Source organism: Filobasidium floriforme, assembly GCF_021052385.1.
Source record: "Filobasidium floriforme strain CBS 6241 chromosome Unknown HD553scaffold_3, whole genome shotgun sequence".
Lineage (NCBI taxonomy): Eukaryota > Fungi > Basidiomycota > Tremellomycetes > Filobasidiales > Filobasidiaceae > Filobasidium > Filobasidium floriforme.
In genome coordinates, this window is record NW_025763624.1 from 841,744 (window position 1) to 868,662 (window position 26,919).

A 26,919-nucleotide genomic window follows, 5' to 3' on the forward strand; every position below is an offset into this window, starting at 1 on the left:
ATCGCGTAATGATTCAACATGTACGTGAAAAGTCCTGCCAAGGGCGGACAAAGTCCGGAGAGGTCATCCTTGCCTGTAATGTCGAAATTCTCGAAGCTCACGTGAACATGGACTTGTTATATGCATCGCGTTAATGAGGGGCGTGAGAGCAGAGTTCCCGGATGTTGAGAATGATGGTCTACTCACCCTTGTTTGACGGCATACCCATGTAATGTCCTCGATCTCCATATACACGCTAGTTTCCGTGTGATCAGCGATATGTAACAAGTCCCATTCGAGACCAGAGTCTCAGCGCGATCTTTCACTGATTTGATACGGTAACGGTCAGCAACTCATCCACCCAGCTTCCACGAATCACGTCCCATAACTTGGTTGAACCGGAGTCCGCGACCCGGAACGAGACACGGACGCAGAGATCAGGCATGATACTAGCATTGCTTTCAAAGAAAAAGAACCAAGTCCAAGGGCTGGATCATATCGCTCAGCTTCCAAATCTAAACAGATCTCACGGTCTGTGTGCTGTTCTGCTTGACGGAGACCTAATTTCACATTGGCAAAAGTGTTGTTACTTGAACGGTATCTATCCGAATCCGAAAACAATCGAAAAGAAACAACCTATACAACAGCATCATCAACATACCTATACTTACAGCACCGATTTCATGGGTCTTGCAATCCTCGTAATGAAGAAATTGTGTCAAGCTTGAAGTTATCTCAGTAGTGGCACATTCGACCGAGGAAGGGTTATCGCGGAAGCATCGCAGCGATAGTTTCCTGCTGCAGGCGCTCGTGCCCGCAACGTAAAATTCTCATACCATGTCCAACGACGCAAGCCCACATTCAGACCTCGAGTAAGACGTCGAACACGAAGCGAATGACCGAATGATGAGGATAGTCATAGGATGAAGATGGTCTTTCTAGTTTGTTGGAACGGTGGCTGATGAGGCTGCCCCGAAGTGAAACCGAAGGGTTAGCGCGAGTCACGTGCTGCTGTTCGAGGGTTGTCATCTGTCAGCCTACCTGACAACTTTCCCCCACCTCCACCTCTCCGACTTTCTTTCGAGTCAACCATCTTTCGGGTTGAACACATCAATCACACAACATCATCGATGCTCGACACACGAACCGACATTTGGCACAAGAACATAGCATCTAGCATACAACACTATGGCCGTAGCAATGACCAACCAAACTTCCACCGGGATGGACGACGCCAGGATCGCCGGGGTAGGTCTCCCAGTCCTACGCTTCGCTGCTTGCTCCACCTCGCAGGAAGCGTGCGGTCCTTTGGACATATGCAACAGGAAGCTCATCCTTGTCTCTCACCCCGTGTCTCTCTACAGTACGACCCTCTGATCCCTCCTGCGCTTCTGCGTCACGATATTCCTTCTCCCACCGAGTCCCACGAGACCATCCAAAAGGCCCGAACCGCCGCCGCCAAGATCATTCACGGTCAAGACGACCGGTTGCTCGTCATTGTCGGTCCTTGCTCGATCCACGACCCGGACCAGGCCAGGGAGTATGCGACCAAGTTGAGAGGAGAGGTTGCCAATGGCAGGTGGCCCGATCTCGAGGTGATCATGAGGGTCTACTTTGAGAAGCCTCGAACGACAGTCGGATGGAAGGGTCTCATCAAGTAGGTCGCCAATGGTCTCTCGAGCTGACAGCAATGGCACAACGCGAGATTGACCATCCTCTCTGCCTCCCCGTAGCGACCCCGATATCGACAACTCGTTCAAGATCAACAAGGGTCTCCGACTCGCCCGAGAGCTCATGCGGGACATCACCTCGATGGGCATGCCCGTCGGTTCCGAACTCCTCGATACCATTTCCCCACAATTCATCTCGGACCTCATCTCCTGGGGTGCTATCGGAGCTCGAACGACCGAATCTCAACTCCACCGAGAGTTGGCTTCCGGTGTCTCGTTCCCTATCGGATTCAAGAACGGGACCGATGGGTCGGCCAGTGTGGCGATCGACGCGATGGGCTCGGCCGAGCATGCGCATTGCTTCATGGGTGTGACAGAGGCTGGTATGGCCGCGATCGTCAAGACGAGCGGGAACAAGGACGTTCACATCATCCTTCGAGGAGGGTCCGGCGGTCCCAACTACACGTATGTTTGCAATCTCTCCTCGGTCTTGCGCTTCCGTACGGGCCCAAGCTGATCTGTCGCTATCCTGCCTCCGTCATGCAGCTCGGATTACGTCGAGAAATACCTCGCCAACATCGCCTCGAGCCGAAAACACGCCTACGCCTCGCTCATGATCGACGCCTCGCACGCCAATTCGTCCAAAAACTACAAGAACCAGCCGATTGTCTGCGATGATATCTGCCGTCAGCTCGAGGCCGGGCAAAAGGGAATCTCCGGGGTCATGATCGAGAGCAACTTGAGGGAGGGTAAACAGAGCTCTGACAAGGGGAGGGAGCACTTGGAATACGGGTGAGTTCGGGGACGCCTTCAACATGTTTGCATCGTCTCTTTGCGTGATGCTCATACGAAGATTGACCTTCACAGTGTTTCCATCACCGACGGATGCGTTTCGTGGGAGGTGAGTTGACAGTCGTCTACCTTTATCAGGTCTCGAAACATATCCTGACGGTTTCTTCGATGCCTCCCAGACCACGCTCGACATGCTCGACAAGCTCAACAAGGCCGTCATCAAGCGAAGAGAAGTTTCGGCTTCCGCCTAGATGCCCAATCTTTTCCCGGATCTAGTCCGCAGCGGTCAAATGGTCTTGCCGCATGAACCGGTTTGCGATTCGATCCCCACCTGGCTCTCTCCTCCTCTCTGCCCCCAAAAGTCACAACCCACATGTAGCATAATTAGGTCTCCTTGTTTCCGTCTCTTCTTTGGCTAGGATGTGATCGCTTCATGTCATATCGGCCCTATCATGCGCTATGCGAGATTGAACGATACAGGACAAATCCCTCTGGAACTCAGCTCGCAGCCGGCCCGTGCACAAACTGTTTGACCCGATGACCTCTTTCCTGTCCCGGTCCGTCACCGTGACCTTCGTACCAGCACGTTCGGCAGTAAGGATCTGAATCGCAGGTCAAGCAGATCAAGGTCGCATCGGCGTTACAGATGCCTGATACGTCATATACGACAGGGGGACACATCAGCTTTCCCTCTTGACCCGTGCATTGATACAAAGCGGGAACAGGCTTGGATTTGACTTACAGCACCAACTGTCCATATCCTCGTCTCTCGCCATACGCATCCCGGGGACGTCGAACGATTTCCCTTTCCCTCCCCCTTGGTTGTCCCCCTGGCCGGCTCCTGGCGGCTTGGACGGCGTCACCGGAAACTGTGATAAGCCCGGGATGGATGCGCCGGGTTTCAGACCTGCCAGACGGGCGTAGATGGGATCGAAGGTTTCTGTCGGGTCATCTTCTTCCGGGGAAGGTGATGGTGGTTTCAGGTCTTTCGGTGTGGAGAGGTTGGATAGGAGATCCAGGGCGTTTGGCTTTGAAGGGGTGACGGTCGTAGCATCGGATGGCATTATTTCAGCTTTGATAGGAGGAGATGGCGGAGGCGATTCGGAATCAAGAGCAACTTCGTCCTGAGCCCGTCGTACGATCGAGTCTGCTTCTTTTTCCAGTTCCGCATCCACCTCGTCCGCTTCGCCTGTCTTCTCCTCCGACGCTCGGCGTGAAGGAGAGGATGGTCCAGCTTCGACACGCCCGAATTTCGCTAGATATTCTTCTACCTGAACGTCGACTCGAAGGTATAGCTGTGGTCAGAGAGTTTTCCAGCATCAGAGATCGAGCACTCACGTCCGCGTCGCCGACATCATATATGTCATCATCATCATCATCATCATCATCATCATCATCATCATCATCATCAGCAATTTCCCTATCGTCCTCGTTCGATTTCGACTCCTGAAAGCTCCCATCCTCCTTGTCATTATCCGATGCAGCAAACCCCTCAGCTTCCCTTGTCACAGCATCGACGTCCTTCTCGAGCTAGACGTAATCGCTCATCAGCCAAGGAATCCCTTTGACACGAGTGGACTATCCGGTATACCGAACGACTTGCCTGTCGAGTATCGGTGAGCGATCTGAAGCGACGCAGCAGCGCTTCGAGGTCTTGGTCGGTATCTCCTGACCCCAAGCTGTTGTCGAGGGGTTTGACCATGTCTGTCTAGCGATAGTCTGCTGCTCGAGTGGCTGGGGAGAGAGGGAGCAGGTTGCAGATTGCAGGTTGCAGAGAGCAGCAGCATGGGCCTCGACCCTTGATCCCTTGATAGATTGATAGCTTCGCATGAAGCCGAGGCTCGGCTACGGAAGCAAATATCTGATCATTCACTCGCCCCGGAAGTAAATATCGCGAGATTGTGTTTGTTTGGTTTCGCTGACAAGGACGTCGACGTCGATCAGATCCAGCAGCCAGCAGCCAGCAGCAGCATCTCCTTCCAACGCTTTCCAGACTCGACGGATATACCTACCGCAGTGGCACAGATAGGATCGGATCGCTCACTCCGATCGTAATGTCCGTCCGTAACGTGACGTACGACGACTTTGACCCGGTGATCGTCTACTCGAACCCGGCAGACTGGTCGACACCGAATCCACAGGCGAGTCCCGGCCCTTTCACCAACGGTATGAAGCGAGAATCGAGGTTGGTCTCAACAATTTGTTCTTCTCTCAATAGGACAATCCCGGCTGGTTCAATGCTACGTCGGATGTGACGGGGTCGATCTGGCACCAGGCTACGTATCACTCGACAGAAGTCGCTGGTACCAAGATCTCGTTCAACTTTACAGGTAAGCTTCGCATTGCAATTGGCAGACGAGGCCGCCTTGTGTTGAGGTGAATGGCAAACAGGGATAGCGATGCTGAGCTTGCCAATTCCTTTACTGGTGTAGGCACTGGTCTCTACGTCTATGGAGGATCAGGTCCGGAATACGGCAACTATACCCTGACCATCGACCCATCCATTCCGACTCCGTTCATCTACCCCGGTCAAGCCTACTCGCAACAGAACGGCACGGATCGTTACCTCTTGTACGGGACGGATGGTTTGGCCTATGCGGAGCACGAGGTGGTCATCGAGACGCAAGGAGGTAGATTCCTGCTGGACTTAGTGGAAGTGGGCGGTCTGGAGTTCGGTGCCGAGGGGTTCGTCCTGCTCCGATAAGACCTGTCCTGTTCACCGGAGGCTAGGCTGATTGACTTTGATCCCCCTTCGCATTCCATCAGTGCACAGCTACAAAACATCACCCTGGACGACAATAGTCCCGAGATCACCTACAACGGGACTTGGACTACCAACCAGGTCGACCTTTTCTGGGGCGGTTCGTCCATCTACACCGCCACACCAGGCGATTCCTTTTCCTTTGACATGGAAGGTTCGGCGTTCTACGTCTATGGAGATCAAGTGAACGATCACGGTGCATTCTCGGTCTATGCCGACGATCAGCCGCTTACTCAGGGGGTTCTGAGCGGAAGGAGCGGGTGTGGCGGGGAGGACAGCAAGAGTTGCGAAAAGTTGGGAGGGTTGCATTTCTTTGCTGGAGGGCTCGGAGAGGGGAAACATACCGTCAGGGTCGTTAACGAAGGATCTGGGCCCAACGCTCCTTACTTTGGTGAGTACGCCTCAGCGTGGACGGCTAGCGATGCGAACGACTGACTTTCACATCACATCGACCCGTTTTCAGACCTCGATCGAGTGACGTACTCTAAGCCTTCGGTCTACTCGACCAGACAGTTGGCTACCAACCTTACATGTCCCTTTGCGGACTGCGGGACAACGACGAGTCCTAGTCAGCCTTCAGGAACCGCCAGTCCGGCCGCGACCTCGTCTCAAGCGTCCAATGCGGCCTCAAGAGCGAGGATTCCATCTATCTTTCGACCTTTTGATATGATTAAGAGCTTCATGATGTGGGATTTGTGGACAGGAGTACAAGCAGAAGTCCTCGGAACGTCCGAAAAGCAGGCCGGTCCATGGCAGGCGGTAGCAAACCGGACGAGCGAATTGGAAGAGAGCGAGGAAGGAAGACACACGAACAACTGGGCGGTATTGGTCTGCACTTCGAGGTATTGGTTCAACTACAGGGTGAGTAGGCTCGCGTCCTATCCCAAGATTCGTTGAATTGATGATGATGATGGATTGCGGTCCTTAGCATATGGCTAATACCCTTGGAATGTAAGAATATCTTATCATGCATATGAATACGTGTTTTCCCATCTCATGGCTACGTTTTGCCGCAGGTACCGCACGGTAAAACGCTTGGGCATTCCAGACTCTCGAATCATCCTCATGCTCGCCGACGACGTCGCTTGCAACCCAAGGAACGGGTTCCCTAGCACCATCTATGCCAATTCAGGCAAACAGCTCGACCTGTATGGCAGCGGGGTAGATGCAAAAAAGACTGGCGTAGACGAGGCTGTCGGTGTCGAGGTGGACTACCGGGGCTATGAAGTCAACGTCGAGAGTTTCTTGCGAGTCTTGACGGGTGAGCAAAGATTCATCAAGGAAAGACCGGTGACAAAGCTGAACTGAATTCTGGGCTGACTCCAGGTCGATATCCCGATTCGCTACCTGCCTCGAAGCGGCTGCTTTCCGATTCGTCTTCAAACGTCTTCATCTACATGGCAGGACACGGAGGGGACGAGTTTATGAAGTTTCAGGACAACGAAGAGGTTGGAGCTCATGATATCGGGGATGCCATCGGGCAGATGTGGGAAAAGCGAAGGTGGGCTGGAGCTGAGGATAAGACGTGAGATCGGGGCTGACGAGCTTGTTTGCGACCTTGCCAGGTACAACAAGTTGTTCTTCATGACTGATACCTGCCAGGCGAACACCTTGTACAAGCGGATCTATAGCCCGAACGTGCTGGCGACCGGGTCTAGCGAGTTGGGAGAGAACTCTTACTCTGTGAGCCCAAAATCTGTCTGACAGCACAGGCGAACACTGTCCGAAGCTAAGCTTATCTGAACATGCAGCACCATAACGATCACGATATCGGCGTCGCGGTGATTGATAGTTATACACACTACGTGTTGCAATACCTAGAGGGTATCGACATCGGCAGTAATAAGACCATGAAAGACTTTGTGAGTACTGTGTCGCTCATACCTGTCACGTGTGGATCGCTGATCAAGCTATCCTTCAGTTTGACCACTATGACCCGGTCAAGATCAAGTCCCATCCGGGCGTCTTTACCGACTACTTCCCAGATGCACTGGACGAGGTCCTCGTCACAGACTTTTTCGGCGGTGTCTCCCGTGCTGAAGGCGTAGAACGGGTTTCGCCCGGACATCCCGGTGGGACGGTAGTGGTAGCCGATGGTCATGATGTGAGGTCGGACGAACAGGTGGAGATCTCGACGAGCTCGAGGCAACGACCATTGATCCGACAAGGATATCTGCTTGGCCAATCAAAGATGGCGTCGATTTCGGAAACCGATCGACTCGGGGTAACCAAGGCAAGAGGTTGGCGGGAATGGGTTGCTCTCAGTGGGCTCGTCGGTTTAGGAGGCATAGCTTGGGCCGCAAGCAGTCGGTAGGAGCTAGAATTAACAATTTCACGAGATTCGCTTGTGTCTGTATTCGCAGTCGTCAATGTAGACGTCAAGACATGAAGACAGGTATGCGCCAGCATCAAGAGCACAAACCCCCTCAGAGAAACAGATTTATGATCACGTCCTGAGAGATTAGATCGCCACTGCCCTTCGATCATCCTAGCATGGCACGAGTTGAAGTCGAGCGCGCTGTAGGACATAAGGGGCAGACCGGTGTGCGCTTTGAACCCCATCAGGCATCTACCACCGTAGCCCATACGCTGACCGGACGGTGCCATCGATGAGATCTGCTTACTAGCAGTATGAAGTCCTTGCCACCGATTGTTTAGCCAAGTCAAAGTACAAGCTCGTATGCTCAGAGCGCATACACAGGTCGTCGTCGAAAACAACATGTAATCATTACGTCAGAGGATACTGTCGCTAAGTTTGTCCTTGTATTTCGTCCGTTACGTCCGTTCTCTATTGCTTTGCAGCCTGCTCCTCGTCTTCTTTCTTCTGCAGAGCCTTCATTCGCTCTTGATTTCTGCGCTTCGCGATCAGTCGGACGGTCCTCTCCTGCTCGGGGGGAGTCATCTCATGCCAGTTGGAGATTCTCGAGAGGGTCCCATCAGAGTTGACTGATACATTCCTCGAACGCGACATCAGGTTGCAAATCCTATGATTGAACAGCTCTATGACGCTCACCGATGATAGGACCCAGCTCATCCATCTGGATGGTCGTACCCTCGACGACATTCAGCGAACGAGTAGAGGGTTCGTGAGATGGATCACCCGGAGCAGGAAGGGCGAGCTGCGGTTGCTGCGGCTGGTCGTTGTTGTTCGACATCTCTAGCTGATCTGCCTTTTTGAATAAGCCTTACAGGACGTCTGTCGATGGATACGATTCACAGGTCTTGGAGGATACATATCGCGATAAAAAGTCCGTTGCAACTCTCTACTACGTTACCTACTGATCTGCTCGAGGTGATCGACCTCGGGCCTCGGGCATTACCTCCGAATTATCGAAATACTTCCGATAGCGTAATTTTGATTCCGGAGCAGGAGCAGCATCACCCTCGACATTATTATTGAAAGCCAAATAGAGTCGATTGCTGGTCGTCTCCTTGTTCTAGCCAAAGTCATCTTATACTTCAGACTAGACAGCTGCCAGTTTCCTGGTTCTTGCAGCTATGGATCTCCCTGACAAGGCTCGAACGCCATCCAAGACCCCTTCAAAGAAACGGGAACGCATGGTCTCGTTTCCCAGTAGCCAGGACACACCTACCAAGAGTCGGAGAGGCGATACCGATCTATATGGGAGGTCTCGGACCAAATCGCAGATGAGCGAAGTCGTAGGAGAGGACATGGCAGCTCCGCTCCAGGGCGATCTTTCTTTCTCCATGCCTCATTTTGGGCCTGACGAGGATACCGACGAGGAGTCTTCTGAGAACCAAGCGGGAACTTCGAAATCTAAAGAGGAAGATGAGGATGCGGTCGAGATGACCTACATGACGCCTCGAAGGCGAAAAAATGCTGCTGGTACGCCGGCTTCCGCAGCCTCCACGATATCTCGATGCTAAATGACTCCTGCTGGAACCGATCAGGCTCGAGTAAACCGATAGACAAGGGCGTTGTAGAGCAGTATGAACCGCCAAGTTTTGCTCGATCAGAATTCGAAACGGTCAGTAAAGTGTAATAGACGGGTGTTAACCCTGGACTGATGGTTGGTCGGCGATTTCTACTAGATCGTTAGGAGACTGAGGAACCGGAATACGACCAAGAAACCGACCACGCACAGACCCAGGTTTAGGAACATGAGCTATGATTGGCAATTCGCCGGTTGGGGGTCGTACGTGATTTGCGGACCATCTGGGACGATCGTGATGTGGACCTGATACACGCCGTACAGTATGAGCTATTTAGATCTGACCCCTGAGGACCTGCAGCAGGCCAGAAGCAAGCTGGAGAAGCGCAACGATAAGCCGAAACTCGATCAGTATCGAGCGACGTCGATCGCAGGGAATGCCGTGTGGGGGTCGGTCTTCTACTCGTGAGCTAATCTGTGTCATCCCAAACACTGGAAATAGTCTTTTGCTAAATCTTGCGGGTTTTCTTAGACTCCCAGCGATAGCAGCAGTAGCGGATGTATACTCGCCGATCTGTATGCTGGTTGCGTGTAGCATCTTGTTCCTCCTCAAACCGATCCTCCTCGAGTTGGGAAGCGCCATGAGGATTGATGGAGCCAACGTGAGTGCCGAACTGTGACATCTTCGGTTGTTGGTCACTAACTCGAATTTGTCATAACCTGTCTTAGTACACGTACATGCTGAATACAACAACAAAGTTCGTGGCTCTGCTCGCGGGGACCGTGACCATTATTGATGCGTGAGGATACTTTGCTGGCTTTAAGAGCATGAGCGAGACTAACGCTCAGACGTTTTCAGTGTTGCAACGGGTATTGTCTCTGCAGCAACAGCGGCGTCCGTGAGTGCAGTCGTCCTGCTAATAGTTCTGCTCTTCGTGCTGACTGTAAGATGACTTCAGTATATTGGCGGAGAAGCCCGACTTCCCTTCCCGGAATTTGTCCTGGCCATCATCCTCCTCGCAGCCTTCACAGGACTCTTTCTGATGGGCGTCAAAGAGAGCAGCGGTGTGACTTTGACCATCTGCACGTTTCATTGCCTGACCATGCTCGTCCTCGCTATCGCCGCGATCATCCATTGGGCACAGGTGGGAAATGCTGTGATCTCTGAGAATTGGCACTCCGCGCCTGCAGTTACCGGAAACATTGCCAAATCAATCTTCAATGGAATCTGTATAGGCCTTTTAGGAGTTACGGGGTTCGAATCCGCACCTGCGTAAGTCTATTACTCCCGCCGCTGTCCGATGATACCAGTTTGACTGATCGTTCGCTTTCTTCCGGACAGATACATCTCCTCGATCCGCCCTGAAGCCTACCCTAAGGTCCTGCGCAACCTCGTCATCGGCGCCATCATCGTCAACGTTCCCATTCTGCTCTTGACGTACGCCGTCTTACCGAGGGAAAGCATCATGAGCGGAGCAAACATCTTGTCCCTAGTCGGAGAGCGTGCAGCAGGTTCTTGGTTGAGGATTGTCATCGTTATCGATTCCGCTGTCGTAGTAAGTCACTGGTTATACGTGGTTGGCCGTGCATACCTGAGCTGACTGCTTCTTGCTTCTAGCTGTGCGGAGGTGTATTGGTAAGTTGGTCAGCTCGACAAAGGCAATATCGCAGCTTGACTAAAGATCCTTCTTGATCAGACTGGTGCCGTCACTACCTGCAGCTTGGTGGAACGTTTGACACAGTCAGTAACCAGTCCTCACCTGCTCGCATCACGTCAACGTTTGCTGAACGTCAGGCTCGTGTTAGAGATCGAGGCTTGCCCGCCTTCTTCCTTCGGGCTCTGCCCAATGGGTCTTTATGGGCGGCTTGCGCGCTGTATCTAGGTCTGACCGTAATCCTATATGCGAGCTCTGGCTTCTCCCTGTCTCAGTCTAGCAACGTCTTTTCAATGAGCTTTGTAAGTTTGATCGCGCCGAAAATGATGCTATCTCGCTGACTGTTGCCACCGCCTAGATGTCGGTCCTTCTCACAGTAAGCAGGACGTTCGACGATTGATATGTAGGGTTCACTGAACCTAACCTCATGGCCCTGTCGCTTTGCAGTTCGTAGTCGCCGGCCTGATGTTGAAGATCAATCGAGACACGCTCATGCGAAACAGTCGCACCTCAGCCGGTCTGGTCATCCTGGCCTTGGCTGTGATCACAACGACGATCCTCGGGAATCTCGTACAAACGCCTATCATCCTACTATTGTGGGGCGTGACCCTAGTGGTGATAATGTTGCTCCTGACGGTTTATCAAAACCAACCTCGGATCTACCGCTGGGTCTTATACCTGTACGACAACGCAAGGTTCGCTCGTAAATGGAACAAGAACGGAGAGCAATTCTTCGTTCGGCGGATTAAGGAGCTGAACAAGCACGCCGTTTGTATCTGGTAAGCCGACTGCGAGACCCTGGCAGAGTACTCGGTTTACTATTGACAACCTCGGTCACCCGTTCATCCTGCTACAGGATCAAAACGGACGATGTATGCGGAAAAGGCGAATCATGATGGGTAGCTAGCGACCGGAAGCTGACGGGCTGCATTCTCGCTGCAGATTGCTACAATGGTGCGAGCGGAGCTCTATGTCAGACAGAACGAGGCGACTTCACGCCTGGTCTTTATACATGCCTACACCTCGGTGAATGCCATCCCCTTCGAATTGGAAGCCAACGCCAAGGTGAGATTTGAACGTCACCTGGCCTACCTCGTCCTGGTAGTTGACAAGCGCGTCTTTCGAATCTTCAGATCGTCGACGAGATTTTCCCCGACATCACAACGGATCTCGTACTCGTCAAGAATCACTCAGCATTTGGCCCAGAGGTAAGCAAGTGCACTTGTTGTTGATAAATCTATAGTAGGGAGTTCATTGATCAACGCCATCCTTGAGTGCAGCTTGTGCATGCGGTAGCGGAGAAACTGGGCGGGATGCCTCACGCTCACTTCTTTGGCAATTTGGACGATGCTCACTACCCCTTGGACCTTGCATCTTACCAGGGTGTTAGGATCTGGGGCGGGTAGACCTCGTCTGTGTTGTGGAAGCGTTTCATCTCTTAGATTTAGATAATGTACCCCTTGCCTTATACCCCGCCCGGAGATGCATATTTTGTCAGCACACCATGCGATCGACCTCGTCATTATTCATAATTGGCGCTGAATACAGGGCTACAACTTGGTGTCGGTGACACGATCATTCACAATCCCGCTGATACAGTATTACAGGTCCATCTTGGTGATTTTGCTGGTTCTTCTTGCCAATCGGTGTGAAGGCTAGTGTTGGTGTGTATGCTTTGCAATCTAGGACCATGTCTTGAAAAGCTGGCCAGGCGCCAGCCCGAAACCAGGCGTTTGCTGGTGAAGCGGGGTTGGGTGATCCGTTGTTGGTTGAGGTCCGCTCTCGTTTGCTTTTCGTTTTTTACCCTTGGCTCGCTTGATATCGTCCTCTGCGTCGGAGCTCTTCGCAGTCTTGTTTCCGGTACGCAGTGCTTGAATCTCATCCTTCAATTTTCGGTTGGCAGTCTTGAGCTGATGTACTTCGTATTGCCATGATGTGCCTCGTGTTGTATCCATCTCCTCGAATACGTTTTCGGAAAGAGGGTGAACGATGGCGGATTTCGGCTTTTGAATGCCTGTCGGGCTCGACTTGATCTGGACCAGGATCTGGAAAGGCAGTGCCTCCACGATACCGCTGACATTGCTGCGTAGATCGTCATCGGATGCGGTAGGTGATTCACGAGGTGGAGTTATAGGCCCAGCGGATGACGAACCCGCTGCAAAGAAGTTGGATGTGACTTCGCGAGTCCTGCCATCGAAGCCGATGAGCTGATGTCGCACCGACGTCGCGCCTCGCTTAGGAAGCCCCTCGGCCGACGTTGAAATCGCCTTCTCGACGGCTAATGATGACGAGTGACCGTCCGGAGCTGGAGGGCCGTCTTCGCCGCCGGCCATGAACGAGTAGATGCTTTTGCCAATCAACTCGCTCGATCGCGCACCAAAGATCTCGCCTATGCTTCCGGTGACCCAGAGCAAAAGACCATCCAAAGAGACCTTTGCCCACACCTCGGTATCGCTAAGGCCGCCATGATCATCAAGTGCTTTCCAGCAAAATGCTGGTAAAGTTCGATCTCGACCCGTCAGAACCATCGCCTTTCGCCCCTTGCCGGATTCGACCTGAAGCCGTCCACTGCTCTCGAGCCAGATGTATCCGCTCAGCTTTCGCCGTACACGGAACAACATGTTGATAGCTTGTGGTTGTCGACCCTCCGTGGGGGTATGGGTGGCATCCTTGAGCTCCCGCATGACGGGAACGATATCCGAGGGATGACAAATGTCCGAGATGTGTTTGTTCAAAAGGTCCTCGGGCTCGTATTCTAGTACCCTCGTCACGCTCGGCGAGACGTACTGAAACTGTCCCTTGAGCGACAAGACATGCACAAAGTCTGCGAAGGAGAGGGTCAGCGGTGTGAGATGCGAACTTGACTCAATAAGCACGTTGCTCGAAAGCTCACCATCGGTATTGGCGAGGACAAGCTGGAGCCACTCCGACTTTCCAACTTCTTCGCCCCCAGCCAAGACCGCTGTCTGGGCCTTTTGCGGCAAGAGGGCTAGCATCTGCCGGGAGATTCCGATCGACGTCGGTGGTGGCGGTTCGATAACAGGTTTCGCCGCTGGTTTCATGGGCGGTTGCGGGTTGTTTTGCACTGTGTAATTGACCTGATATGAACCGTCCCGCATGTTTCGCAGAATGGCGTTGGGCTGTTCGACGAGGTCGACCTGAAATCCAACGTGATAGACAATCTCGTCGCTGTCCCACGTGATCGGCACTACCGTGACCAAGTTGATGCTGAAAAAATAGATCAGGGTATCAGTTCCCGCGGGAAATCATGTTCTGTGAAAGCAAGACGACTCACAATGGCGTTCCGCCCTTGCGATAGTTAATCAAACTGGCTTGACACTCTTTGCCCGCTTGCAATAACCGCTTCATGTGAGCGACTGCGACATTATCGGTGTACTTTCTTCTCGACCCCTTGGCGACCTCGCCATCTGGACTCTGCAAGAACCGACAATTGCGGCCCAAGATTTCCCTCGCCTCGTATCCTGTCAATTGGGAAAAGGTCGGTGATGTATAGACAATGGGAGAATCGAACTTTCGCACATCCTGTTCGAATGGGAAGTGGGTCAGTAAACCTGAACCATGAGCTCGCGCTCCCATTGAGAATACATACCGAGACGACGAAACTACAACTACAGTCGACCGGGCCCAACACCGTCTTGGGGTCCTTCCGATTGGCCACCTTGGCGAGCACGCTCACGATGTCAAATCCGGTCGTCGAGTACAACCCCGGCATATTGGGCCCAGCCGGAGTTTGAGTGGCTAGAGTGCCCGGGTTGACCAGGCTCCCGAGACCGTTCGAGGCGATCAGAGAAGCCGCCGTATTGGAGGCCATATTGTCCGAGGCGGACGAGGCAAAGGCGTTCTCGTCTATCTGGCCCTGGAAATTACCGTTACCCGAAATGTTGCCCTGTGCGCTGCGGACGGTATCCTGACCAAAGTTCATGCGGGAACTCGATGCGAACGCGGACGAAGTGGGAAATGCTGAGTTGGGCAATAATGCCGACGTCGGTATGGACATGTCGAGCGGACCTGAACCACGGTGTGAGTTGTTGGTGCCGTTGTTGCCACCACCGTTATTGCTGTTATGATTGCTGTTCATTCCCCCCTGCGGTCCTGAGACATTGCGCTGGATATTCTGAACATTCGAAATGGTATATGGTGACTGGACGATATTGCCAGGGTTACCTGGATCGAATCCGAACCCGTTCGGCATGAATGGTCTCGATCCATCGACACTAGAACGGGTCGCAGCCAAATCAGTACACTTAACCACAAAGAGCTCAGGAGGGCAGAGAGAAAGCACGCTGGACATACGAGAAGTTCCAATTGTCCCACTGATCGAAACCGCCGGAATCATTGTGTCCGTCGCCCATGTTCAGTCCGCTCCTGTTCGCGCCGGGTGTCGCGGAACCTCCACCCATCCCCTGCACATTCCCGCCGTTATTGCTCCAACCGATATTACCGTTCCCTTGACCTCCATTGTTCTGTCCATAATTCCCCATCTGATTTCCGTAACCAACGGTATTGTTGACGCCGTTCCCGGTGGCGCTGTTGTTTGCATTCCCAGCGTTCACAGACATTCCTGCGCCTGGTGGTGGACGGTTGTTGGACCCGCCAGCCAGACTCTGGTTGTACATCCCTTCGAGTGCCTTGGTAGAGTTGTTTCCGTACCCTGACCAAGCCTCCGCTCCGTTCGGATAGGCAGGTCGAGAGTTGGTAGGATTCAGAAAGGCCGGCAACTAGGGGTCGTCGCAATGTCAATCTCTCGTGGTTCCGCCAGATCGCATGTATCTGTGAGAAGGGGCGGCATCGACCGAGACTCACCTGAAATCTGACCTCGCCGTGAAAGGCAGAAGGATCCAGACCGTACGGGTTCAACCCGTTCGCACCGGCCTGTCCACCTCCCGTCCCGTTGCCATTGCCGACCGCCGTCTTGTTGTTCGAACTCTGAGGTCGTGCCGAAGGTCCTCCCTGCTGTTGTTGTTGATAACCTCCCACGGCCGAGTATCCTCCGTCCATCCCGCCCGTCGACCCACTCGGTCCCGCACCGTTACCACCACCACCTTGTCCTTGTCCGTTCGAGGTCGACTTGATTCCCTGGGCAAACGAACGGTAGAGATCGTCGTTCCCAGCAGGCAAATGACCGATCGAATTGGCCGTGGGGAAAGCGATGAACGACGACAAGTCAAAGGGCGAGTCTGCCTGGGAAGGAGGGCCCTGAGACGAAGTAGGTGGGGGGTGTTGGTTCTGTTGACCTTGGCCTTGGCCTTGTTGATGATGTTGCTGTTGTTGTTGTTGCTGCGAATTCATCGTGACAGCTGGTTATATCGGAACGAGAAGAGAAAAGTAGGATGTGATGGTGTTGTTGACGAGATGAAATATTATGACGTGAGGTCGACGTGATCGAGGTAATTATGACGGGCTTCTTATCGATGACGCAGTGCGCGAGGTAGTCGACCGGGCCTAGAGTCGTTTTTCGACAACTAGCAGGGGTACGTGTCAATAGACACTGGTATGGAGGCCTGCGGTTGTAATCTCCCGAGAGTGGTGATCCTCTGGTAAAGTCTACAGTCGACCAGGTGGTATGCCTGATAGACCCGACTATGTGACAGCTGCGAGGACTTGCGTCTGGCGTCAAGGTTGCTGGACGTCTTGTCGTCGTCTCGGATGTTGAGGAAAGGGGTCCCGTATCGTCCGCTCAGTGGTGCATAACAAGGATGCCAAGAGGTCGAGCTGGGAGGCAGGACCGAGGGGTTGATATTGGGTTAGGGAGATGTATGTCTCCGTTCCCCGTTTGGTAGCTGTCTAGAAGATTCGTAAGGAATACGAAAGCGGGTAGAAGATCCGTTTGACCGTCTCTCTCCTAAGTGGTAGCGTGGTTTATTCAGCCCTTTCCTCGATTGGCTGGACCTTTCCCGGTTCTGGGTAATGACTATTGTGGTTTCGTGACGTAGGATTTTCGCTATTCGAATTCTTGCTGCCTAGCCAGGACGGGGTCCTCGTGTACGTTCGAAGAGAGAGAGAGAGCCAGCCGACGAGAATTGCTTTCGACTTTTCCTGCCTGTGCAAACTAGTTTTGATTGATGATGATGGGTAGGAGTAGTAAATGTCGTCAGACACACCAGGTTGTCAAAGGTTGAGAAGGTGTAAGGGATACGAGAGAGAGCGGAGAGAGGCGAGGAAAGAGTGGGTGGAGCCGGGGGGAGGAGGAGGAGGAAGGGAGAGCACGAGAGGGGACAGGACGGCGACCCAACGATATGACTCTTAGCGCGCGTAATCGCTCGAAAAAGGCAGAGAGAGCAGAAGCAGAAGCAAAGACAGCGACTCCCGTCAGAATCGTACACACACATCATGCCATAATTCAATCTACATGCAGGGAATGGGAAATGGGTACTACTAGCTGCTGGCTACTAGCTACTGGCTACTGGCTAGGCGACCAGAAGAGATAATCTCGTGTGATCCCGCGTGTTTCTGCTGCTCGTCCAACCCCTCCGTCGAATCACTCTTCCGGTCTGAATCCTGGTTCCTCGATGTCTCTCCGTTTCCTTGGGCAGGTACAACGTCCAGCGTAACCTACAGTTTGTGATTTGTAACGTTTTCCACCTGCGATCTCGACGGATCTCTACATGGGCTCGAACGATCGAAAAGGCGCATACGGGGCCACCAGCTACCAGCATCCTCCGAGAAAGGTTAACAGCCCGCGACAAGAGGCGTTCTCTTCCATCCCTGTGTGGCAACTGGGGAAGCGGGAGGATACCACAATTGTCGTCGCGTGTATCTGTCTGTACCGTATGTCTAGGATCCTGGTGTTGACGTGCTGGTGGATTTCACTGACGGACTTTCATTGCGTCACTTCTGATTTCCCTCCTTCCTCATCCGCCGTCACATCCCATCCATCCCATTGTTGTGTTCGTCCGGAAGGTGCGGGTGACAAACCTGACGCATGATGACGTCTGAAATTTGATGACCGTTTCAAACGCCGGGTGTAGATCCACCATTCTTTAGCAGGACTCGTGTGTCGCGGTCTCATGTCATCCCTCCTCCAGTATCCAGTGTGAACGGGCGTCGCACCTGTCCTGAGCTCCCAAGTCACATGCGTACGACAACAGGACAAGAATCTCAAACGGACAGATTGCAGGTCGCAGGCTGTCGGGGTACGTTGTGCGCTTCGCTGATATCCCCCCTCCGCGTCCTCGATCGATATCCTCCCCCGAACGCTGGAAATCGAAGAAGCTGCTTCGGTATCGGATCTCGCTTGCCTCATCCTCGGGGTGGCGCTGCGAGACACAAAAGCTGAAAAGCATCCGAACACAGGCAGGGGCAGGACGAGGGGGACGGGGAATAGTCGACGTCATTTGTCCGTCTCGCGTGTATAGCCGAAGTTTATTGATTGATTCCGAGATATCTCAGAGGGTCCGGGCTTGATCTTTCCCACGCGTCATACCAATCGCTCGTATAGCTCTTGCGCGTTTCAGACCGTGTTGTTGTGGCGCTGCATGCCGGCCGTCGCAGTTAGGTTTCTGAGAATGCGTCCCTAAGCTTGGCTTGACAAGTCAACTGTATCTTCGCGCTCGGGATTGTTGCCAGCACATCCTGTCCTGAGGGCGAGACACTGGCAAGAGCATCGAAAAGGTAGACCAGCTCAGGCGCAACCACAAGCCCTTGGGCAGATGTAACAACTTCAAACATAGTCAGGGAGCCAGGCCTGGAATTTCCAACCAAGACTCACGGTGGTGATATGAGCGTCGTTCTTTGGTGTCGGCATGAATACTCCATTTCAGATGTTAACAGAAAATATTGAGGAGATGATTCAGAACCACGACCACGATCTTTTCCTCTAGAAAAGTGAACATCATGCGAATCGATGTATGTATACTGGATAATATACCTTCCTTGAATTCGCTGTGACTGTTTTTGCATCTCCCATAAGCACATCTCGCTTCGCAGCTCTATAGAGTGCCCAGATGGGACTAAGGTTGAGGAACGTGACGCTGTCCTCTGTGATGACGCCCGGTGTGACCCTCGGACGCTTCGACGAATCCATTGCACCCCTCCCTGCGCTTCAAGCGAGCCGAACGATCCTGCGCTCATGAGGGAGCTATGATGCGGCATCTGCGAGTCGCGAACAGGGTTTGTACCGCGTTCGCCTTGCCGCCCACTCTCGTGGCGTGGAAGGCTACTGGAGTCGAGACTGCTTGGCCCTTTCCGAGCCACATAATCGCAGCTCGCTCACCCATCTTCCTATCTGTAGTAGTTTCTGGAAGAGAATAGAAACACCAATGAATGTATCACTAAGCAGTGTCTGGTATACATCTTATGCAGGTTCAGCTCACCCATCGCACAGATTTTAGAAAGCGACATGGTGGATGTGCATGACTAGACAGGAGAGGAGTGATATCATCTCTATTGCCTGGGCAGCTGTGATGCATTGTCTACCCTCTAGCTACAGTAAAGGCTTCTTGCTTGGCCACTGATCATCGATTGATCTTCGCCGATTTTTCTGCACTGCTGTCACTTCGAGCTAAATATTACCGCAGCATTTCGCCGTTCGAGACGCTTTCGAAGCGGACGTCAGAGACACCTCGACCTCCTGACCAGCAGCTATGCTAGCTTCTGTACGCCTAACAGCGACTAATAGTCAGTTGTTGACTCATCTGGTTGAGCAACGTGTCGCAACCTTACGTGAACTCTGGGCTTCAGGCTGACATACACGATAGCAACTTTGCGACAGAACCCATCAGGCTTAACTCGCATCGTTCTGACTAGATTGCCACCGTGACGTAGGATCCCAATGTCATATACACATGATAATGGCAGATGCTTAGATCGAGCGACAAGCGAGCTTTTCTCCAAGCATTTTCACTGGATTTCTTCTCTTGGCAAGGTGCGAGTATTGTAGGAGGTTTGAAATCGAAGCGAAGAATTCAAGGGCGTCAGAGAAACGCGAATCAAGATCTCGACGGTCTTTGCGCTGCCGAGAGAGTGAGAAGTTGAAGGATTTCCAAATCCTCTGAAACCCCTTCTCGCGCATTCGTGACATTTGCACATCTATATTCCTCCGCTCGCCTGTCCGAGCGGGCATCGAAATTACAACACGTAACCCCACTCCATCGTCTAGCCCCAATGGAACTGCGTCCTCCCACCACCTGGAAATCCACCTTGCTGGAAGTGGAATTGTCTCCCTCCACCCCCGAATGGGTGCCCTCCAAACGGATTTCCCTGGAATGGGCCACCACCTCCACCGCCGGCGTTGGCCATGGGGTCGTTCGGGTCGTCCCCGTTGTCGAATCTCTCTCGAAGCTCTGTCGTGGGGCGAGGCAAGCGAGGCAAGACGTCAGCGACGCCGCGCCGCTAAAAACTAGAGAGGGAACCTGACGGCGCGCGTAGGACTGACCTGGACTGCTAAGCGTCTCGTACGCTTCGTTGATCTGGGCCATCTTCTCCTCGGATCCTCCGATATCCGGGTGGTTCTCCTTGGCCTTTTTCCGGCTGAAGCGAACGACGCACGATGATCAGATATTCAGAGTCATCGGATTCGACGCTTGGGGGGAAGGGATACGACTCACAAGGCTTTTTTGATCGTCTTCAAATCTGCATCCCGTGAGACGCCCAAGACCTGTAATGCACGTCCGACCGTATCAGCGCATTGCACCTTGATGCGCCGTGCATGACCAGAGCAGATGAGAGGACTGACCTTGTAATAATCCTTGGCCTTCGACTGTTTCAACAACCTCTGCGCCTTCTGCAACCTGTTCATGATCTGTCGCGCGAAGAAGGCAATTCGCCTCGCATCAGCCTCTACCCATCCCTTAATCGACCTGCCCAAGATCAAGGCAGACGCTTACATCCCGACTGCTCCTCCCGCTCTTCTCAAAAGCCTCGTTGAACGCCCTCACGGCCTCTTCCCACATTTCCTTCTTTTCGAAGATCTCCCCCCTGGCCGTCAGCGCGTCAATGTCCCCATCACCCCCACGCATGGATAGGACCAGGTCGGCGTATTTCTCGAGTTCCGCAGTATTTTTCAGTTCGAGGGCGAGATATGATTTCAGGCTCATGCGGTAAAGTTCGAGGAGGAGTTGAGAGGAAGTCAGGGGGGAAAACGAGACGGGGATGAAGGAAGGGGTGGCGGTAGAGATGGATTCCTTGACGAGGGCGATCAGCCCGCCAAAAGATGATGCCGACCCTGACCCGGTCCCGAGCAAGACCTTGATAGCCTCCCGATGATTGCCCCCTTCTACGAAATTCCTCGCCTGCGCCACCTGCTTCTCGACCGACCTGACGAGCTTGTGAACCCGTCGATGCGGCGCTGAATCCGGATCAAAGTGCAAAGCCTGTTTCACGTAAACCCCAGCTCTCGTCGGATCGTTCTGGACGAGATAGCTGTAATACGCCAACTTGAGGGAATGTGACGCCGAACTCGGTTGAAGGGTCGTCAACCGGGACAGATCGCCGACATAGCCTTCCGGGTCGGCCAAGTGTTCGTAGGCTTCGAGACGGAGCGTACGAAGGGGGATCGCGTTGGGTCCGACGAGGAGGGCGGTCGAGGTGGCTTCAACGACGGCGGGCCAGTCTTTCGAGGTCTGTGCTTTGCGGGCCATCGAAATGGATCGAATGGCATCGGCGAGGCGATGTGACTAGAGGTGCGGCAGGGTTACACGTGGAAGGTCGTCAGTTGAGACCAGGGAAGACACCTAGACAGGACATCTGCCAACTCACCAGCTCTTTGGCCTCCTCATCCCCCTTTCCCTTGTCCGTCTTCAACCATACGCCCAACTCTTTCTGAGCCTGCTCGAAATCACCTTCCTTGGCCAAGATCCTGGCTCGTTGCAGATGAGCCTGGTGAAAGTCTGGTTTCAGCTGCAATAGCTTTGTGAAATCCGTCAGGGCGAGTTGATGACGTCCCTGAGAGAGGTAAGTGGTCGCTCGGAGGTAGTGTAGGTTGAAAGATGTCGGGTCGAGGTCTGCAAGGGAGATGTGATCAGGTTGTTAGCAAACGAGGTGCCAAAGCGGACAAAGGGAATGAGATGAAGTGTCTGTTCGAATGCTAGCCATCAACCAGGACTCACCGATAGCGTTCGAATAAGCTCTACTAGCTCCCAGGTATTCTCCCTTGGCCAGCAAGGCGTCTCCTTGGAGCTTGAGATCTCGTATGGACGACGAATGCGACGAGGAAGAGCTCTCCCCTAGCACATCCCGTGTGGCTAGGGTGAGCGACAGGAGGATGGCCGTCACTGCCGGCAAGCGGGCGACGAGGTTGATCTTCATCTCGCGAGTAGAGGTGTGTGTATCCGTTGATCCTTGGCGTTGGTCCATAAAGCTGAATGTCTGTTCCTAACGGGGTTTCAGACGATATGAACATACCTCGACCAGCACTGCTCCCTAGAGAAGCTTCCGGAAAGACAGTGATCACCTTTACGGCATCTGGATGCTATCGGATGCTTTATCATGACTCCCTAGTTGTGTATACACGTCGCCCTCTCCCTCCCTTGACGCGACGCGTTTGATTGAATCGTGTCGCGTTCAGAGAGGTTCAGAGGGATCAGAGAGGTCGAATGTCGATATGGGTGTATCCTCTGATGGTCTTGGTTGTCACATCGCATGCCATCTACCGACACCGCACACCCAGACACGGCAACCGCCATGGCAGCTCTAGACATTCCTTCAGCGCTCGTCGAGGCTTTCGGACCCAAGTTGCGGGATCAACAGGACGTACTGAACGAACGCAAGTAGCTGATTGTCTGTTCGATGACTTTTGAGAGCACCTCGAGCTGACCAGTACTCTGCTTCTCCTCCTTTCCCTCGCGACCTGCGGAAACGCATTACAATGCTTGGGCCATATATGTATACCTGCAGTCTCGTCGATATGCAAGATCTACTCCATCCCCGCCTCGGAGCTCTTTTACAAGTACGAAGCCCATCTCCTCTCCCTCCCCACCTCGCACCCTTCGCATCCCTCATCGACCTCGTCACACAAGAATACCTCGGGGATGGTGGATATGGAGGTAGCTAGAGAGTTGAGAAAGGTGGTCATGAGGGAACAACAATTGGGCAGGACGGGAATGCATGGGGTAGGAGTGGGAGGGCTGGGAGCATATGGTCATGCGGGCGTGAATGGGATGGCAGGGACGCCAGGGAGTAAAGCGGGAGTGAGAAGGACGGGAGCTGGAGATATTGGAGGGTTGTGAGTGGCCAGCTCTCCTCTATACTCTTCATCTTGTTTCCGAGGAGAGGTTTGAACATCTTCTGACATTGCTGCCCTTCACCAACCACTCAGCCTGGACACGTTGACCACCCCTTCCCGCCCATCCGCCTCTACCTCCAGCTCTACCCCACAATCGACCTCTGCTCGTCCCCCTCCTGCTACACCACAGTTCACACCGACACCCACCCAGAACAGGACGGCTTACCCCTCCAGACCGCCAGCCGGGTCGAGTTCGACGTCGGGGTCGGCGTTCGTCACCCCGTCCAGACCGATGGCCAACGGGTCGGGGTCGATGACGGACGGGGCGAGCTCGGGGATGAAGCCAAACGGTCTGTTAGGTGGTCCGTCTATGGGAACGCCGGGGATGGACGGGGGTTTCGACTCTCCAGGTGCCGAGTGAGTTCATATCGACGTCGGGTCGTCTAAGAGAAAAATCAAGCACGTAAACTAACAGATAAGTCACCACGCCCCTGGAAACGCCGGTCTTCTCGTTCGCACAGCTTCACCCCTCGCAAAGTCCCCTTTGCCCACCGCCCTTCCCCATCAGAGAGGCTAGAGACGCTGAACCCCGAACTGGACCCGGCGAGCGGAATTCCCTTGGATTTCTCGAGCCACAAGGGGAGGGTAAAGATGAGCGGGACGAGGAGGATCGAGGATTACGATTGTGAGTCGCCATGACGAGGAGGTAGGTTCTCCTCCTCTTGACCTAGTCGTTGACGATCATGGTGTGCTAGATCGATACATGTTTGAAAAGATGACGGATCGGAGTGCAGGTGAGGCGTCAGTAGCGGACGAGCGTGTGATGGTCACGCTGACTTGGGGAGTTTGCTACAAATTACGACAGCGCTCGACGAGGTGATTGAAGACTATGCGGATACTTTCCGGCTGGACTATCGGATAGACGAGCTGGGGGACCCAAGCGTCATCTCCGAGGTAGGTCCTGTCAAGCCAGGCCGTCCTTGAGCTGTCGCGCTGTTGAGGACATTGTCTGATCAGCGGCTCTTCCTTGCACTACAGGAACCCGTCCACGTCGTCGGGCGTCTCATCTCGACCCCGACGGATTCGGGCAAACCCACAGCCAACTCGTTGCAGATCGAATCCTCTCGATCCATCGGAGCGGGAAAGAGGACGCCGTTGGTTTTCAGCAACGACGTAAAAGTCCGCGGGGGTACGCCAGGGGTGAAAGGGTTCGGGGTGTTTCAGGGTGGGATCGTCGCGCTCAGAGGGAAAAACGGAGGCGGAGGCGCGTTTGTCGTGGACGAGGTGTTGATGGTTAGTCCGGGCTTGAAATTGCGAACGACTTTGACAAGCTCGAGCTGAAAATGTGTTACGCTTTGTGTGCAGCCCCATCCGAGCGAACTGGCGGTCACGCAGCCTTCCCAGCTGGCACAGTTTCAACATACGCAGTTGCAAGGCCAACCGCTCTCCATCGTCATCGCGGCTGGCCCGTTCACGCTGGATACCGACCTCGACTATGAACCGCTGGACGCATTGATGGAGGTCGTCAGGAACGATCGACCGGACGCCTTGATCCTGGTCAGTTTCCGGTACCCGAGGCTGGTTGAAGTGTGATGCAAGCCATACTGACCCGACGCCTGCTGCCAGTTGGGACCCTTTGTCGATTCGGCACACCCAAAGATCAAGGCGGGCGACGTGGACAAGCGACTGATCGAGATCTTCCGCGAACAAGTTGGGGATCGGATATCGTCTTTCTCGGAATCATGTCCGGGGACTCAGATCATCATGATCCCGAGCGTACGTGACCTGATCAGCCGGCACGTGGCCTTTCCGCAAGCCAACTTTGAAAAGGAACGAGCGGCCGAGTTGGGGCTGCCAAAGGTGCGTTTCACTAGTCATTTCAGAGTCTCGCTGTAGACACGTCCGCTAACTGAATTATCGGCCTCTGACCGTCTGCAGCGCGTCAGGTTCTTGCCCAACCCGTGCTCTTTCTTTATCAACGAGGTCTTGTTCTCGATGTCTACGGTCGACGTCCTGTTTCACCTTCGTAAAGAGGAATACTTTAGACGTGCCGAAGAGGCAGAGCCTGAACCGGGTGCCGTGGCATCCAAAGACGCCATGGCCGAGCTTTGTCGGCACGTCTTGAATCAGAGAAAGTGGGTGCACGAGGATATGAAGTCACTATATACCGCGGAGCTGATGCATGGGCCTTGCTCGACCTGGCAGCTTTTACCCAATCTTTCCTCCGCCGGCAGACCTCGCTGGCGATGTCAACCTGGACGTAACGCACCAGGAACTGCTGCGCTTCGAACTGCGTGCGCCGGACGTGCTCATCCTGCCGAGCAAGCTGAAACATTTCGCCAAGGCGAGTAGAATGCGATGTGATATATGCCATCATTCGCTGACGGTCGGATCCCGCTCTGCCTGACTACAGATCGTCGACTCGGTCGTCACCGTCAACCCGTCCTACCTCGCCAAGGCCTCGTCGGCAGGAACGTTTTGCAAGATGGCAATACATCCAGTAGCTAGGACCGAACTCGTGGCGGCTGCCGAGCGAGGGGACGAGGAGCAAGAGCATCGCGTGTACGAGCGGGCGAGGGTAGATTTGATCAGGATCTGATCTATGATGATGATGATGATGCTATATGCTGCGATGTTGCCAGGCTGGTGCCACGTTATGCTCGGGTTTCTTGATCCAATGGGGCTTTTACGTTGTTTGCGTTGGAATGTGCTGCGGTCCGGACCAAAACGTCCGCCTCTTTGCTCCTCTTCTCCTGTTCACGACGTCTCGGCGACCTCTCTCATCAAGTTGTCGCCTGACATCCATTTCGGGTTCGGCCAGACCTGTGAAGTCCTGACGATCAGCTCAGTCACTGCGACTTAGAGGGTCGCGACCGCTCCGCTCCTTCGCCCGGCTTACCCTGGCTAACACCTTGCCCTTGAGCATGGCCATCGGTACCGGCCCGTACGCTCTCGAATCCGTCGAATTGCTCGCATTGTCCCCTGCCAACCAGACGTACCCCTTGGGTATCCGTACGTGTTCGCTGTCCAACCTGCCTCTCGGCGTGAACACGGGTACGAGCTTGGCATCCTCGTCGATCTGAGCCTGGTTGACCCGGTTGATCTCTCTCCGATGATCAGCGTCGAGCTCTTCCCACCGCTTATCGGGCTCGGTGTTCTTGCTCCTCTGCTCCTTGGCTTCCCGCTTCGCCTTGGTCCTCGCCGGGTCGACCTCGACGATGTCGCCCTCCATCCCCAAGATTCGTTTACACACCGTCTTGCTAGGGTCCGTAGGGGAGGTGGCTATGACGACGTCTCCACGACGAATCCCCCATTCAGAGGTCGGTGGACGGGGAGTTCCGTTCAGTTGAGCAGAGGTGATGTGGAACTTGAGGGGGATGGGTGAGATGAGGACAAAGTCGCCGGTGTGTGACAAGGTGGGCAGCATGGAGAAACCGGCGCACATCCTAATCTCGAGGAGGTCGGTGGATATCAGATGCAGCGTGGTCAAGAGCTGCGGGACAGAGGAGAGAGGGAAAAGATGAGTTGTCGAATCAAGTATGGTGTAAGATGTACTCACCTGGAGGGTGACGATGGCCGATCGACGGTAGAGCGGAGCATACGCCCTGACCTGATTAGCAAAGACCATCCTGCCGAGTGAGGTAGCAGGCTGGAACGTCAAGATCGACCTCGATATCGTAGGCGACGATATGTCGCTAAGAGTGACTACAGTACTTACAGTAGTAGTATGATTCGATTCAGGCTGGCGGTACGCGATATGGGGTCCCCTTCTCATGAATAGGAGGGTGACTAGGAGGGTGGCTACATGGCTTGTTAACGAGTGACGTAAGCATGAATCATAAGGTTCAACCCACAACCCTTGCGCGTGTAAATTGGCCGTTGGCATGAATAACAGAACGAGACCTCGTAGATGATTCGCCTTCCGTCGATCGAAAGCGAGCTCCCTCGGATCCCTTGACAACCGCTTGTAAATATCTCGGTTCTGGTG

At 53.8% G+C, this 26,919-nt stretch overlaps 10 protein-coding genes across 10 annotated transcripts; 5 read left to right on the top strand and 5 right to left on the bottom strand.

Annotated features, from left to right (window-relative positions):
- Positions 1-1,114: 1,114 nt before the first annotated feature.
- On the top strand, positions 1,115-3,091 carry HD553DRAFT_160212 (putative 3-deoxy-7-phosphoheptulonate synthase). The gene is made up of 6 exons (XM_046176821.1): positions 1,115-1,227; positions 1,344-1,636; positions 1,713-2,114; positions 2,196-2,441; positions 2,517-2,550; positions 2,621-3,091. The coding sequence occupies exons 1-6, from the start codon at positions 1,168-1,170 to the stop codon at positions 2,690-2,692; spliced, it is 1,107 nt and encodes a 368-aa protein (XP_046039285.1). The 5' UTR covers positions 1,115-1,167; the 3' UTR covers positions 2,693-3,091.
- HD553DRAFT_305465 (uncharacterized protein) lies at positions 2,854-4,201 on the bottom strand. The gene is made up of 4 exons (XM_046179170.1): positions 4,045-4,201; positions 3,780-3,971; positions 3,184-3,712; positions 2,854-3,091 (listed from the first exon to the last, which is right to left on the bottom strand). Exons 1-4 carry the CDS (start codon positions 4,141-4,143, stop codon positions 2,940-2,942), a joined length of 972 nt encoding a protein of 323 aa, XP_046039286.1. The 5' UTR covers positions 4,144-4,201; the 3' UTR covers positions 2,854-2,939.
- A 184-nt stretch (positions 4,202-4,385) lies between these two features.
- HD553DRAFT_160238 (uncharacterized protein) lies at positions 4,386-5,247 on the top strand. Its single transcript, XM_046176822.1, has 3 exons — positions 4,386-4,582; positions 4,660-4,771; positions 4,874-5,247. The coding sequence occupies exons 1-3, from the start codon at positions 4,496-4,498 to the stop codon at positions 5,143-5,145; spliced, it is 471 nt and encodes a 156-aa protein (XP_046039287.1). The 5' UTR covers positions 4,386-4,495; the 3' UTR covers positions 5,146-5,247.
- Positions 5,248-5,886: 639 nt separating this feature from the next.
- Positions 5,887-7,516, top strand: HD553DRAFT_268213 (peptidase C13 family-domain-containing protein; the record flags this gene model as incomplete). Its single annotated transcript, XM_046177567.1, has 7 exons — positions 5,887-6,063; positions 6,131-6,153; positions 6,219-6,463; positions 6,529-6,703; positions 6,768-6,885; positions 6,954-7,064; positions 7,124-7,516. 7 exons carry the CDS (start codon positions 5,887-5,889, stop codon positions 7,514-7,516), a joined length of 1,242 nt encoding a protein of 413 aa, XP_046039288.1.
- Positions 7,517-7,801: 285 nt separating this feature from the next.
- HD553DRAFT_160243 (uncharacterized protein) lies at positions 7,802-8,442 on the bottom strand. The gene is made up of 2 exons (XM_046176823.1): positions 8,216-8,442; positions 7,802-8,148 (listed from the first exon to the last, which is right to left on the bottom strand). Exons 1-2 carry the CDS (start codon positions 8,355-8,357, stop codon positions 7,991-7,993), a joined length of 300 nt encoding a protein of 99 aa, XP_046039289.1. The 5' UTR covers positions 8,358-8,442; the 3' UTR covers positions 7,802-7,990.
- Positions 8,443-8,659: 217 nt separating this feature from the next.
- Positions 8,660-12,254, top strand: HD553DRAFT_305474 (amino acid permease-domain-containing protein). The gene is made up of 18 exons (XM_046179171.1): positions 8,660-9,049; positions 9,115-9,191; positions 9,256-9,359; positions 9,420-9,560; positions 9,628-9,757; positions 9,825-9,895; positions 9,955-9,994; positions 10,055-10,368; positions 10,438-10,651; positions 10,714-10,731; positions 10,793-10,836; positions 10,902-11,052; positions 11,109-11,126; positions 11,198-11,529; positions 11,607-11,622; positions 11,693-11,815; positions 11,884-11,958; positions 12,031-12,254. The coding sequence occupies exons 1-18, from the start codon at positions 8,701-8,703 to the stop codon at positions 12,154-12,156; spliced, it is 2,343 nt and encodes a 780-aa protein (XP_046039290.1). The 5' UTR covers positions 8,660-8,700; the 3' UTR covers positions 12,157-12,254.
- A 178-nt stretch (positions 12,255-12,432) lies between these two features.
- Positions 12,433-14,582, bottom strand: HD553DRAFT_267978 (PAS domain-containing protein; the record flags this gene model as incomplete). Its single annotated transcript, XM_046177552.1, has 4 exons — positions 12,433-13,574; positions 13,644-13,978; positions 14,046-14,293; positions 14,361-14,582. The coding sequence occupies 4 exons, from the start codon at positions 14,580-14,582 to the stop codon at positions 12,433-12,435; spliced, it is 1,947 nt and encodes a 648-aa protein (XP_046039291.1).
- Positions 14,583-19,864: 5,282 nt separating this feature from the next.
- HD553DRAFT_327891 (putative Co-chaperone) lies at positions 19,865-22,015 on the bottom strand (the record flags this gene model as incomplete). The annotated part of the gene is made up of 7 exons (XM_046181842.1): positions 19,865-20,052; positions 20,145-20,239; positions 20,317-20,366; positions 20,445-20,510; positions 20,596-21,384; positions 21,467-21,711; positions 21,817-22,015. The coding sequence occupies 7 exons, from the start codon at positions 22,013-22,015 to the stop codon at positions 19,865-19,867; spliced, it is 1,632 nt and encodes a 543-aa protein (XP_046039292.1).
- A 593-nt stretch (positions 22,016-22,608) lies between these two features.
- On the top strand, positions 22,609-25,530 carry HD553DRAFT_267925 (DNA polymerase alpha/epsilon subunit B-domain-containing protein; the record flags this gene model as incomplete). Its single annotated transcript, XM_046177549.1, has 11 exons — positions 22,609-22,931; positions 23,025-23,281; positions 23,470-23,616; positions 23,687-23,725; positions 23,797-23,885; positions 23,970-24,224; positions 24,297-24,488; positions 24,558-24,791; positions 24,870-25,066; positions 25,137-25,317; positions 25,345-25,530. Coding segments are annotated over 11 exons (2,100 nt in total), but the record flags the coding sequence as incomplete, so codon positions are not given.
- On the bottom strand, positions 25,486-26,625 carry HD553DRAFT_160410 (peptidase S24/S26A/S26B/S26C). The gene is made up of 3 exons (XM_046176824.1): positions 26,491-26,625; positions 25,831-26,424; positions 25,486-25,754 (listed from the first exon to the last, which is right to left on the bottom strand). Exons 1-3 carry the CDS (start codon positions 26,557-26,559, stop codon positions 25,689-25,691), a joined length of 729 nt encoding a protein of 242 aa, XP_046039294.1. The 5' UTR covers positions 26,560-26,625; the 3' UTR covers positions 25,486-25,688.
- Between the last annotated feature and the right edge of the window lie 294 nt (positions 26,626-26,919).